Source organism: Plectropomus leopardus, chromosome 22, assembly GCF_008729295.1.
Source record: "Plectropomus leopardus isolate mb chromosome 22, YSFRI_Pleo_2.0, whole genome shotgun sequence".
In the NCBI taxonomy this organism is placed as follows: Eukaryota; Metazoa; Chordata; class Actinopteri; order Perciformes; family Serranidae; genus Plectropomus; species Plectropomus leopardus.
In genome coordinates, this window is record NC_056484.1 from 19,193,506 (window position 1) to 19,208,507 (window position 15,002).

At 38.9% G+C, this 15,002-nt stretch overlaps 1 protein-coding gene across 1 annotated transcript in view; it reads right to left on the reverse strand.

Moving 5' to 3' along the window:
• The window catches only part of ptprz1b (protein tyrosine phosphatase receptor type Z1b), a 77,842-nt gene extending 63,418 nt beyond the window's left edge, over positions 1 to 14,424 (reverse strand). The window contains exon 1 of the mRNA XM_042511658.1: positions 14,098 to 14,424. Coding sequence (XP_042367592.1) covers positions 14,098 to 14,161 — 64 coding nt within the window. The 5' untranslated portion in view covers positions 14,162 to 14,424. The remainder of the gene's footprint in view (positions 1 to 14,097) is intronic.
• Positions 14,425 to 15,002: the final 578 nt, after the last annotated feature.

Sequence of the window (15,002 nt, forward strand, 5' to 3'; positions counted from 1 at the left end):
ATTTGAGTTAGAACAGGAAAGAGCATCCCATCGCCACTATAAAGGCATTGAAAATGTGCCCTTTCTGTCCACAATAATTGCACTGTAGTTGAGAACTGGTTAAAAATCTTCTCAACCTGAAGGACATTGTGAATCAAAACTTAAGAATAAAGACAAATCTGTCTATATCCAGATTAAGACAGACGTATGAAGAACCCAGTTAGGTTGGACAAGGTTACAGTTCACTCAGGTTCACATTTTAGGTAATTCATTTCATTTTAGGAAAATGAAGTTTTTCAAACTTGAAGGTACAGTATACAATGCAGGAATTATCAGCTACTGGTGATGTACAGTTTTTTTTAAACTTGCACCACCCAGGCCCATTAAGAGAGCCAATCCGCCTTGCTCAACCTGCAAACCGGAGCTCAAAACTGATAAATGACCGACGCTTATAACAACCTACTTGCTCTTGGATATGTTGAATCTCAGTTCCAGTAAATATCACAATACAAAACAGGTATTTTCTGTTAAGAAAATTCAAACGTAGGAAAGGTAGTTAGGTCTTAAGTATGACATCGTTTGCACAGTGGATTGTACAGTGGTTGTGACTGTAGTGCATATTTATAAGATTCAGAGTGGACAAAAAAAAAGGCTTTCTTACTTGCTATCAGGCCATGGTGTCAGGCGTACACTTTCTCAGAGGGAAATATTTTTCTACAACAGTAAAAGCGATAGATTTAAGTACGTTGGAAAGCCAACGGCACCTTTGGCCACCTGGCATTTTGCCTTGCTAACTTTGCTTGTTTTTTTGTGGGGGTTTTTCACCAGTGACGTTTCTGTAATTTTCGTAGCTTCTTCTTCGATGGTGGAAATGTTGCTCTATCACTACAGTGACAAAAAAATCCATACCATCACATAGGGCTGGGTATTACAAAAAACCTCACAATTCAATTCAATTTTGATTCTTTGGGTCACGGTTCGAAATTGATCCAGTTGCTTTGATATCAATCAGTTGTGTGTGTTGTCGGAAATACCCAGATAATTCATTCGAATACCTTCTGATACGTGTTCAATAAAGTGTGCATTATCTGCATTGATTTAGTCCAAACTGACACCAAATCTTAATTTACCATTACATTATTCTTTATTAAATAAAAATTAAAACTAAAATAAATTTAAAGTACAGAAAAGTGCACATTTTTGCCTTAGCCAAACTTAACAATAGTAATAAACATTTATGCAGGATTTGTCAACCTGCATTTGTTTGTAATCCAGAGTTTTAGAGTGAGCAACAGGCTGCAAAACATCTGCGTGGTGTCTGCTCTAACGGTTACGTAGGTTTGTCGTATTGTTGCAGTGTTTTAACATTGACTCATGAGGTTCACACACGACGTAACTACTATCGACTTTGTTTATCCAAATGTCGGCTTTTAATGTTGTCGGCGCTGATTTTAACACACTGCTACCTCACACTACTGTCGCCATTTTAATGAATAAAGAAGGGACGTTGTTTGGGGGTCAAGCGGGACCTCTGAACAACGTCAATCACACTCTGGTGGCACTCACACTGCCCCCACGGGAGCGGGGTTTCATTAAAACGGAAATAATTAAAACGGAAATTTCATTAAAACGGAAATAATCTATGAATCCATTTTGAATTGACAAAAAACATATTGCAATGCACTGATGAATCTATTTTTTTACCCAGCCCTACCATCACAGCCCTACATGCAAGAGCATAACTTAAATGCACACAAGCACAGCGTATGATCTGTCTAACCTCTAGTTATGGTCTATAGCTAAATACGCAAAGGACTTTGAAGAACATTTGCTGAATGTGGAAGACAACAGCCATATGAGTGAACAACAGAAGCATCATGATAGAAAGAACAATACACAACAGAGAAACCACAATGTAGTGACGCATCTTCAGTCATCAATCACGCTCCATGGCAGGGAAAGTGGAGTATGAATGAAATGGTTCAATAAGCAGTCCATGTTAACTGATTTAACCAGCTCTTTAAGGACTATAATATGATTATTAAAATCTATAACTTTACACAAAAACCTTTTGATTTCCCGATGAAGCTGAAGTATGTGCCTGTTTGCATGAGTATGAAGTCTCATATACCCACCGGCTGGCCAGCTGAGTAGTAGCCGGTTCTTTCCCTCTCCACTAGCCTCAGTCTTTGGTGCCAGCCTCTTAAAAAACAACAGTGGCTTTTGTATGTGGGCACCGACAGAGACAGACGGCCATTGTCAGCTGCTGTAACTTCAGACAGACCTCCTCAACTGGAGAGACCACAGAGAGCGCACTGGCATTTTGTGGTTTCAGGGACTTAGTTTCACTCTTCCTCTCCTTTTCACCTTTTGTCCTTTATGATCCTGCCATCCTCCTTTTCTCCCTCATGCTGGTTATCCCTTGGTACTACCTCAAACCTCAAATGTTCAATCTAAAAGCAAATCGTTGTTTTACACTTTTAATGCATTCCACACCATTTGGACTTTTTGAACAGGAAGCACTAAAGGTCAAGCTGACTTATCAGTAGCAACGTGGTCATTATTCCAGAAAAAGCTGAACACCTAAGGTGCCAGCATGCTCAAACTGAGGTGCTTGTCAGATGCTTTAAAAGCTTTCTCCCTCCACACCTCTGCAGAGTTGGAATTGGGTATTTTTTCCATTACAGTCAATCCGATTTTCACTTCTACTTGGCCAAGAGATTGGCCAGCAACCTCTGTCACTTATTGTGGTTACAAACAAGTGCAACACTGATGAAATACATCCAGGAGATACTGTCTAAAATGTTTGCTATTACCCACATATTTAAAATATATTTGGACCTCCCCTTCATCAAACAAAAACCAAAAAAGGTTTGGTGGGGAAGAAGTTAACTGGAGAATAGTTCAAAACCTGTCTGTTCTGTTTCACAGTCATGTATTTAACCACATTTTCTGTCCAGTGCAACTTCTGCTGGTGGTTTTTAAGAAATCCTCCAATGAAAATCTCTCTCTGTATTATAAAGCCTTGAACAAGCCTTTAGCATAGCCTTGTACAACAGTGGCTCTAAAAAGGTTTTAGCTTGCTTCTTTGTGGAGGAAAGCAGCTGTTGTTATCATGGATTCACAGCAGGTACAATGGATTCCAACGGAGACTCAAAGAAACTTCTCAAACTACTCCTACAGCACTATCCACTACTCTGCTGTTCATCCTCGTATTCAGCATTTTCAAAACACAACATAACACAGACGTTCCCCCAGAATTTGTTGATTTAGTGATTCAACAGTGGAGATGTGGATTATGCTGCAGTAGCAGAAGAGCCTTGAGAACTTTCTATAAGGTTGGATGCTGTTATTTTGCCACATGACTCCAGGTCACCACTGCAAAAAATAACCAATGTTGCCGTTCTGCAACCTTGAACTCTACCTTTCAAGGTATACCCCAGTATTAAAGGTGACAGTTATCATACCGTGTACATTTTCTTATCAGCACTATTGAAAATATGCAATAAAATCTAACATCTCTCCTGCCCATGTGTGTCTCAAGTTTCACTTATAACAAAACAATTGTTCAACCCCCAAAAACTTTCACTTTCATTACTTAAAAGCTAACTGTAACTGACAATTATTAGAAAACTGTGATGGTGGGATATTTTCTGAGACAGTTATCATATCATGAAAATCTCAGCGTTGCAAACCGAAAGGTAAGATTATTTTATTTTAGTCGTTGAGCTACACTGAGCTCTCCTGATGGTTTGTGTTATTGTTCACTGGGTGCACATTAAATATGCTTTGTTTTTGTGCTAACTAGCTAACTAGCATCAAGACAGTCTTCTGGTTTCCCTTTTTAAATGGCAATTACGGACGACCACTGTCCGCTGGCATGGAAAGTTATGTCCTCTCACGCAAGTGCAGAACCTATGTGCTAGTTGGCAGTGGGTTTGGTGTTGTGGTGTGGTGAAGCGACACAGCAGGGGGGCTTTCATTGCTGTTAGTTCTCTGGTGTCAGTTTGGTGTGCCTGGGCCTTAACAGTCAAATCAGGCTAAAGTAAAGCAGTGAAAGAAGAAAACAACTCATGCTGTACAAGACACTGATTAATCTTACGGTCACGATGATAAAATCCCTAATTAAATATTGTACAAGTAGGTTTTTATTCACATCTGCTCTGTTGAGTCTAGGGTTGTAATGCAAGAGAGCTTTCCACTATTGTATTCCCCTTCTACCTTTGAGACTTTGTACTCCTACCAATCACTGCCTACGAGAGCAACCGCAGTAACTACTGACAAAACTTTTGAGTGACATAAGTGTTTCACTGAGCCGAGTTCCCTGTCCAGGCTGCTCAGCATCAAAGAGATCCAGCCGTCCTCATGGCACAGGCCGGCTTTAAAATAACTGTGACCGCACACTGCCACAGTAAGAGCAGACTGCAGCTAAGTGGATTAAAGAATACGAGCACTTATGAATAAAATGCTTTAGATGGAGAGGCTGGAAAACCAGTAAAGAGAGGAGGAGAGACAGGAAGGAAGACAAAATATCACAGTAGAAAGCAGGCAATCAATTATTCAATGTAACATCTGTGGTTTTTAGCAATGCCAACACTGTGGTGACTATAACAGTGCAACACACTTCTATCAGTATACTCACAATACACTTGTGATTCAAATATCTCATCAAAATGAGACTTGTGATAGTGCTCAAAATAGGACATACACAACATTTTGCTCCATTCTGAGCATTTAAAGATCTATGTTCAGCAATTACATATATCTGGAATATTTTATAATCAAACTTTTCTCTACAGTATCATAATCTTCCAAATTTGTATGCCAAAAAAAAAAAAAAATAGAGAAAATCTGATTATATTTTTTCCGCTAAAAACCAGACAGTTAAGAAGGCTTTGGAAAATCTTTTTAACAAGATTTATTTCCCTCTGTGGAGATTTTTATTTGGCTGGTTTTCAGAGCTTGACTCCATCAGGCTGTGTGGATGTGTGTGTGTGCACGTCTGTAAGTTTGTGCACACATAATCTCATCTTAAGCGCGTAGTTAAAGCTAAAAGACGGAATACACAATTATAACTCACGTGTGACATGATGTCATAAAAAAAAGAGTTGAGAATAGAAATAATTAAATAAACCGTGGCGGTTCTTATAATATGAGTCAACACTGCAGCATAGTCTGTAGTGTGTGCTTGAGGGTCAGCATGAAGCAACAGTGATATATGATGCTGGTGCCGATGTCCCTATGGGTTAACAGACACGTCCAGAACCATATTAGGACTTCGCAGTGTTTAAAGCTATAGTTGGCAACTGTTATAAATAAAAAAAAAATAAATAAATAAAAAATCACATTTGCACATTTGACACTGATACTACATTCAAGCAGTAGCACATGAGACAGATAAATATATATATTTTTTAAAACCCATGTTCCTCCTCTTTCAAGTAGTGCTCCTAATGGCATTCACTAGATTTCACTGCGGTTGAAGCAAAACAACCAACCAGAGCCAAGGGACCTCTACCACAAATGTCAATCATGTCAATCAGATAATCACTGCTCATGAATCAAGATTCTTGTGTTGTCTAGACACAAACCACGTGCAGCACAGTCCCACCAAGCGCATTTGTCATCACAGTAGCAAAGAGAAGATGCAGAATGATACCTAAAAGGTAATATTTAGGCCCAGAAGTCCACTGTCAAAGCTGCAGTATGTGACGACTTGGGATGAGAACATGTTGGCTCAAGACATGCCTTGATACAGTTTAAAGTGCCACATCAGCTGCACTTTTCTAAAGCTAAACTCGTGAAAATATTCCAGAACCTCAGCCCTCTATGTGACAGGTGCAAACAGATCTCAGCAATTTTCTACCATATGTTGTTGACTTCCTTAAAACTTGCCCCTTTCTGGTATTTTTTTTTTTTTGACATCATTTCCAGGACATATAGCTGTAATATTATGGCTTATCTCACAGGCGCCTTTTTTGATATATTCTCGGTTCCAAATAATTCTAATCTGCTGCCACTTACAGAAGGCCATTGCCTTTTACTCTCTTTTAACTACACGGTCCTTTCTATTTAAATGGAAGGATGTGACCTCTCCATCACACAGCCAATTGATCAAAGATTAAATGCAGAACGTCAAACTGGAAAAAGTCCAATGCACTCTAAACGGCTCCGTTAAGAGATTCTATACAACCAGACACCAATTAATAAACTATGTGAATAGTCGACAAGGCCTCAAACCATGAACTCATATCTTCACAGGTGGTTTGTCCTATATTTGTTTAAATGCACTATGATGCCTTTGTTTGCTTTTGCTTTGTTTTTTTATCTTTCTCTCTTTTTTCCATTCATTTTTTTCATAGCTTATTTTGACATCTTGTCTGATAAATGAAAAAATATGAATAAAGTGTTAAGAAAAAAAATATCTTGCAATGCATTTTTCTTGCCGCAAATGTACATATTTTGGTGTACTGTTGAGCTATAAAATGAGACAGATTTCTCCGACCAATGGACAGTGCTTCACTAAGGCTTGACTACATGGCAGCCAGGTCACAAACTGTATCATTTAACAGCTAAACAGACATCTTCTTACTTTTATTTACTATTTATCTGACTCTCTGTCTTCACTGCTCTCAACATATTAGTTACACATACATACACACACACACACACACACACACACACACACACACACACACACACACACAGTATGCTATATGTGCCAGAATGTGTGTGCCAGTATGTTGTAGGAAATTGCTTTTACACCATCAGGCAACCTATTTTGCCACCGGATACAACCCCTCTGGTTCAAGTGCTCTGAGTGCACTGGGTGGCCAGATGGTATCCTGTAAGGAGAACATATGATCTCTGAACTCAGTAACCATCACACATCAACTATAACGAACTGCATTAGTGGTCTGTTGGCTAGATATATAGGGGACCTGTGCTATTTACTGTATTTGATGGTGGGACTGTTTTTTTTAAAATCACTTATTACCAAGATTAGATTTTCACAGTACAACTGTCTCAGGAAATATTTTGGTTTCAAGGCATTACAGAATTATTATTATCATTATCAGTCAGAATGATCCTAAACCCTTTGAAACCTGTAGCAAGATCAGTTTTCTCATGCTGCTTTCAGACAGTTTTCACAGGTATTTAAACCTTTGAACGCTGAACAATTGGTGCGATTTTTTATTTTTTTCAAAAAACATGGGAAGAAGGCAATAAGAAACTTGCACAAGCCTTTAGCATAGCCTTGTACTTGAACTTAAAAGCTTGATTAAATGTCTGGGGGAAAAAGCTCTAATTATCATAATTATAATTTGAAAATTATGATACAAAATTATTATACTTTTTTAAAGCACTTCTTTCCTTGTTGTTGTTTTTTTTTTATTATTCTATTAAATTTTATTTTTTTAAAGGACTAAAAAACTGAAGGGTTAATTTTGATTGAACAAATATTCTATAACAAAAATTAAAACTTGAAACCATTTATAATGGATGTATGTGTTAAAAGTCTCCCTTTTGAAAATAACTAAAACAGAAGTGAGACTCTCCATCCGGTTGTATTTTTTTAATACTTTAGATAAACAAATATACATGGTATGATAACCGTCAACTTTCATATCATGGTATATCTTTACCTATTATTATCGCTGCAACCCTACTGTATTGACTTAAATCTCCCAATCTCTCTCTCTCTTTCTCTCTTTAACTCTCTCTCACTCACTCACACACACACACACACACACACACACACACACACACACACAGACACACACACACAAACACACACACGACCACTCAGACATTGACTTGTGCCAAACTAGATCCTGTTGAGCTGTTGAATGATCAATGACATGCAAGCTGCTCCGTCTAACCAATAAACACCCACTAACAATCCATTAAGCCAACAATGCAATTGCCACTACTTCTAATTCAAACACTGCAGCTAAAAACTCATTTTAAAAAACAGAATTGCCCTTGAAAGTCGGTGAGTCAAATCATTAGTCAGAAACCGCTAAGTCAACTGAGACTGCTTCAAGTCGAGCTGTCAGGTTTTTTTTGTTTGTTTGTTTGTTTCTTGAGGTTTTTTGCTCTTCAGTGTTCTGTGCAGTGTACTTCTGGCTGGGGACGTTTTGGTCTCCAGATTTTGCTGCTCTTGACTTTCGTGCCACTCTTTGATATAGAGCTGTGGACAAGCTACAGTGGCACAGAGGAGGAGAGAGACAGCAGTAAAAGGTAAAAAAAGGGATGCATTTACAGTTCACAGTGAGTTAATATGATAGAGTGTCTGATTTTTGTTTAATATATGATGTCGGCAAAAATGTTATTGTTATGTTATTGTTATCCTTCGTTAGTGCTGTTAGCTTTTTTACTATATTACATGACTGCTGCTGGCATAATTCTGAGTTGGGTACAGCCCTATTAAGTACATATAAATATAAATAGTGAATGTAGAGAGACAAATAATGCACATTATTGCACCAAAACTTCTCAAAATATAAGTCATCAAACTAAAGAGTTAAAACGCGGCCCATAAGGACTGTAAAAGTATCATCACTAACTCCCTAAAACAACCTCAATGTGCAGGTGAGTATGGGTAAAAGGAGACGAACGCTTCATGTCTGGAAAGCTGAGCTGAATAAAATGAGGACTGGAGAGACGAGCGATGAGAGAGGAAGGGAAGAGCTCAAATAGAACCATCATGCTGAGCGGAATCAGATTAGTTTTAAATCTCCAACGGCAGGATCACAGGATACTAAAACCCAAAGTTACAGGGGTTTCCAACACTTTTATCTACATATATTCAATGTCAAAATGCTGGATGCATCAAAACAGGAATAAAGGCTCAAATCCCTTTCCTGCTGAACTGCACATATGGAACCAAAGGCAGAAAGTGTGATAACCGCTGAGAAGTCCCATGTATGGAGGACTGTATGGATGCAACCATGCTGTTGAAAAGCATATGGCACGGTGAAGGACTCCAGCTAGAAGGGTTTGTGTTCACTGGCAGCACTGCCTGGACAAACGAGGCCAAAATGACAGCGCCCGCAACATCACAGCGACTTGCATGTGTGTGTTTGTATGGAAGAATGTGAGCGAGAGGCCCAGACAGAAAACGTGTGTTTGTGTGTGAGTCTGTGTGGTGTCCAGGCATATTGAGGGACAGATGGCTGGGGGATGCTCTTTTTCCTTTCCCCTCAAGGAAACTATTTTTCTCTCTCTGCGTATCTAAACAGCATATTTAACACAAATATTTTAAAGGAAATGAGCCGACTTGCATCAGATGGTTGCATACAGCTCATGTAAACTTGCAGCCACAGCAAAGGGAATCAACAAGCTCGACTGCTGCCACTTCAGAACACTGCCAAACTTTGACTGTGCAAAGGCATTTCTAAAAAGAGCATCAACATGTCTGGAAAGGAGAAAAAAAAGCAAGACGTTTAAAAATCTATCACAAAATGATTTCAGCCACTGCTGCTGAACCTGGACATCTGATTTAGAAATCAAGTGATCCCTGGAAAAGCAAAATCTCTGATTTCCTTTTAAAAACACATTATAAATGTTCGAAAATACTTGCTGAAAACATTTGAAAAGATTTGTTATTGTTTAGCACTTCATTGAGTTGGAATGTTTTTCACCATGTCTGTGTCCAGTATTGTTTGGAAGGTACTTTTGAAGCATGCTTAATGAAGCACTGAGCCACTGTGAAGCTCCAGATTCTCGTTAGCAGCTAACTTACTAGCACAAAGCACACATCCTACGAGCCAAAGAGTGAGCCGCTGTGCAGCTGCAAATTATCATTTGCTGCTAACTTATTAGCAAAAAGCACACATTCCGCCCTGAGCCGAAGAGCAAGCCGCTGCACAGCTACCAACTCCCATTTGCAGCTATCTCAGTAGCACAGTAACATACACACCCCAAGATAAAGAAAGAGACGGCAGGTATGCAGAAGCTAACAGAAGCTAATGTTATCACATACACTAACTGTCTGCAGAATGGGTAGCTGATTTGGGCTAAAACAACTGAAACTTACATTAGTGACAGATATTAAGTTTATATGATTGAGGCATTTAACAAAGTTGATTATTATTGTATTTGTTAGACTGCAAGAGCTAAGAGGGCTTACAGAACATAGCAAACGCACCACTCACACACGGGGTCAACGGAACAACACAAATATATAATATAATGCTACAAGCTCTAATATTAGTAGTAACCGTAACGTAGTTTGAGCTTCCTCAGCTGATACTCCCCCAGTGCCTCAGAGCAGAGAATCCTGCTCAGTTTTTCAACATTTTGAAACCTTTTTTTATACACTTAGCAATTGTTACTAATTAAAATTTGGGTGGGTGGTTACTAACATATTGTCCTGTGATGTGACAAACTCATTACACATATTTATTTTTGCTTTAGATGAACTTTAAGGACCTCACATTAATAAAGGAACAGATTTTCACTTTGGTGTCAGCAGGTGAAGGAAAGAGTTTAAGGTCACTGGCATTTGTGGGGCAATATGATCTTAATTCTGTAAAACAAGAGAAGCAGCAATAACTCTGCTGTGAGGAGAACCAGTCAAAAGTGAGCGGAGGTTAAAGGAATGACAGAGCTAACTCACCTCATCTGTTATCATTTGTTTACAGATAAGGAGTTATATCAGATACGGAACGTCTCATGGGATCATCTGACTTAATCTGATCATACAAAATCTCATCAAACGGAAACACGCAGGTTTGTGCTCGACACATGAAAACATTTACAAACCTCTAATCTCTGCTTCCTGAGTTGAATGCCATGAAATCCATCTCTGTCGATTTCCCAGAACAAACAAATAAAAAACAATAAGATAACCCTGTTAAAAATCAATGATAAACATTTTAGTGTGTTATTTGATTTCCTAAAGGTCAAATCAAACTGTCAACCAAAGCTTTTAGGGAAGATGGGTGAATGCGGACTATCAGGCATCCTTCAGAGCTTCATGGAAGTCCTCAGCCAATTTGGGAAACTTTTGAATTTTAATTGTCAACTTCAGTGAAAAACACTTTGTCCTTCTGTCTGGGCAAATACCACACAGAGTCGCTGATGATGCATAGGACACTATGTATTTTCAATTACTTCAACACTCCAACTACACTACACTACACTAAAACTACAACTATTTTGGTTTTCCGTTGCCCACAGCAGTATCAATTACAGCCTTGTCCTGCATCAGTAAAGTACAGAGTTAAAACAGCTGAAGACCTAAAAGAGCAATGGTCAGGTGTCAGTAACTTCTACTTTCCCAAACATAAAGACGCCCATGTTTCTTTTTCCTTAACATAATCAGTAACTTTACAATAATAATGTAACTTTAAGTTAAGTACGCAACGTCATCTGTGGGGCACTAATTCATACGATATAATACAAATAATTGTATGATGATAAGTTGAAAACAGACAGAGAATCGTAGTAAAAGTTCCTAAAAATATTAGAGTTCGGTAGCACAGCACACAAATACAGTCATACGTGGTATGTCTCAGTGAAATTTCAGGAAGGTATAGGAGTTTAAAAAATAGATACTGTCCAAGTCTGAACAACAACAAACATGGCAATGGTAGAGGAGGTTGTAATAATGAATCTGTTAAAGGAGGTGGCGTTGTAGATGGCATTGGTATTTAATAACTACATCACAACATGTGGTCGAAGAATCCTTTTCACTGTATAAACATTAAGTTTCCGTTCCACCAGTTTTTAAAATTTCATCATCATGCCCAACAGTGTTATCTTGCTTGAACTAACTGCTCAGTTTTGTCCTTATCTGTAAGCTCTCTGAAAATGTTCACAACTACAGACAAGTACAAACAGATGGCTCCATCTCCGTTCATACAGCCTTGATACTGAAATAGTGTGCAAGAAAATCCAGCAGCTTCTCTGTCACAGGAAACTCTGAGTTACAGGTCGACAGGATCTTGATGACAATCTTTTATCGATCGTTACAGGTCTGTGCTCACCTTCTCCTTTATCTGCTGCTGTTATTATCTCAAAGTCACAAAAAAATCGCATAAATGTATTAATAAAGGTGGTCAATGTCTGCAGCCAAATAACTGGCACTGCAAAAGAAACTGCAGGAGCTTTACAAGGAGACAGTTATATAAGAAAGCAGTAACCATCCTGTCTGATTGTTCCCATCCTTTCATCGAGAGTTTCAGTGTCTGCCATCTGGAACCTTCCTCAGACATTCACTAGCTAAAACCAACAGACCCAAACACTCCTTTATAACGTCTGCCATCTCCCTCCTGAAGGAAAAGGTAGCTATTTACAAATGTTTTAACTTAGGGGTCTTCAATGTTTTTCAGCCCAAGGAACCCTTAGCTAAAAGAGAGACGTTACACGGACCCTGTACTACATATTATGTAAAATTAAGTTGCACATGAGATCATTCTCTTAATATTGTGGCTCACAAGACCGTCCATATGCACTTGAAATAATAATAGAGCTACTTGGCCAATATGTCTCAACAAAGCATAAATGTTAACTAACTAATATGGATTTATATTTAGTTTTTAGAAAAAAAAAAAAACTTAAGTTTGAATTTGTTACCCCCCCCCAGTAATTGTGAGGACCATCTAGGGGTCACACACACCCCTGTTGAAGGGGTTAACTTGTGTTAACTTATTGTTTTATGTTCAATTTATTTGTTTTTTATATTTATATATTTATATTTAGTATTAATTCATTTTAATTAATATTTATTGGTATTTTTACTGTAGTTGTTATGTAGTTTTGTTTTTCCCTATTAAAGGGTTTTTGGGGGGGAGTTTAACCTTATCTGCTATGCCTTTGTGGCAAATTGTATTTTGTTATATTGGGCTTTATAAATAAAGTTAAAAATTGGATTCAGTAGTTGTGCTCATTGGTCTCGTGTATTATGTGCCCTGTGTATACTTGCATCCCACTGCTGCGCAACCAATTGCTACCCTGAGACAAATAAAGTTATTAAAAAATTACTGGAAATTTTGAATGCTGAGAAACATTAAAAACCTGCTCCACTACCAGTTTGGTTTTGATGAAACTTGGACTTGGTGATTCACCCTGTTACTGACTGGAGAACATCATGTCTATTTGTGTCTTCTTTCTGGTATAGATTTTTTTTTTTCCAGTCTTACTTCCGCACCTGTTACTGAAATCAGTACCAAGTCCAACTCTCAGACTTCTTTACCAAAGAGGAACTGTGCTTTGGCAGCTGCTCTGACTCATATCCTAAAGGGATTATGGTTTTAACAAATCATTAGTTTACAAATTTGCTCTCTGAGCACATGGCCAGCGTGGCTGGTAAAGAATCAATCAGGTGATCCCTGATAAGTTTTGGACATGAGACGTACTGATGCCAAAGTGGACTTCCCTTACACAAAGAGTTACGGTAAATTTTTAGATGGATACTCAGTTTTCAAGCTGGGAAAATATGGCAGTTATTTAAGATTACTGCTGTATAAACATCCTGTGTCACTTAGTAGGTCATAAAAAACAGACTTGCCAGACATGTCTCTAAAAATATCACAGGGGTGTGGAAAAAAATGATCATGTTTCTAAAGTAAATTTTCCTGCATGTCAATATCAGCACCTCTTGGACTGAACGCCTCTATCAAATAAGTTCAGCAGCCACTGTGGCAGCTCTTTGAGCTCCCTCTTGTAGTCCAGCATTCACGGCAGACCACAGAGAACACAGAGCGTCGTCACACTGCACAGCATCACATTTCACTCATACTTCAACTTGCTTGTGTTTTGGGGAAAAACGGCTCAACATGTTCAAAACATGACAAGAAAAATCCCCGCATGCTCTGCAAAGCATTCAACGAAACAAAATTGTAGTGGACAGGAATATTTAGCGACAGTCAATATTGAAAGAACACATTTCCACGTCGGATACGCACGTTCTTGCAAATGCCATCTACATGCAAAATTAATCTGCCTTTGCCGCCGATTGCAGATTTTTGAAATACACTGAAGTGTGCAGGGAATAAAACAGACGCACCGCTCAATTTTTGACAGCGTTCAAAACGTCCACGGCATCACAAGTCAGCCACCACTCTCAATTCAATCAGGATTTTTTCCCCCTCCTTCACAGTTTCTTACCTATTTGGCTGAAAAGGAGCAACTGGGAGATGAAGATATCGGTCCTGGAAACTGCCGTCTCCATGGTCTCCGCGAGAGAATTAAACGTAAAGAGGCAGAATGTGGGTTTTTTTTTTTTTTTTTTTTTTGAGGGACGGACGGCGGGTCGGGTGCGTAAAGATGCGCTACCAGGTCATCGTTCCTCTCCTGCTGCCTCTGTGCGGGGCGGCTGAATGCTCCGCTCGGTCTGGCTCGGCTCGGTGTGGTTCGGTTGGAGGAGTGCTGGCTCGCGGGCTGGTTGGTTGATAACGGACGCGCACTCGCGTGTATCGCAATAAGAGACGCGCTGTGTGTGCGCGCCGCCCACTGCTCTTAATGGAAATCACTGTATCACTCCTGTAATATTCTTATGATATTACCACAGGGACATGATGTGTGTCTGCAGCAAGCAGATGAGATTTAGAGGCTTTTATCTCCTCTGGCAGCCCTATGGGAATCCTATTATATCCCTATAGTATCCTGACAGTATATGTGCTACAAAACAGTGAGTTAATACAGAACTTGTCACACTTTATGGTATTAGGATCATGTAAAAGCAGCGTCATGGAAAAAAATGAATAGCTATAATGTCGACAAAGTGTTTGCATGCTTGGTCGTTTTGTGACCTTATTACTGATGTACCCTACATAAAAAATACTCTTCTTTGGTCCTCATTGGGCCACTTCTGCAAAATGACAGAATGATAAACACACCTTAAAGGAATAGTTCGGATTTCTTTTCTGCCATCTAAAAGTACACCATATTGAGAGTATTTTGACTGCTTTATCTTAATGTCACACAGTGATTTCCAGAGGTAAACTGACGCTGTTATATTTCTGTCTTCAAAGCCAGACTCCACTGAGAAAAACAGTGATGAACTCCCCGTC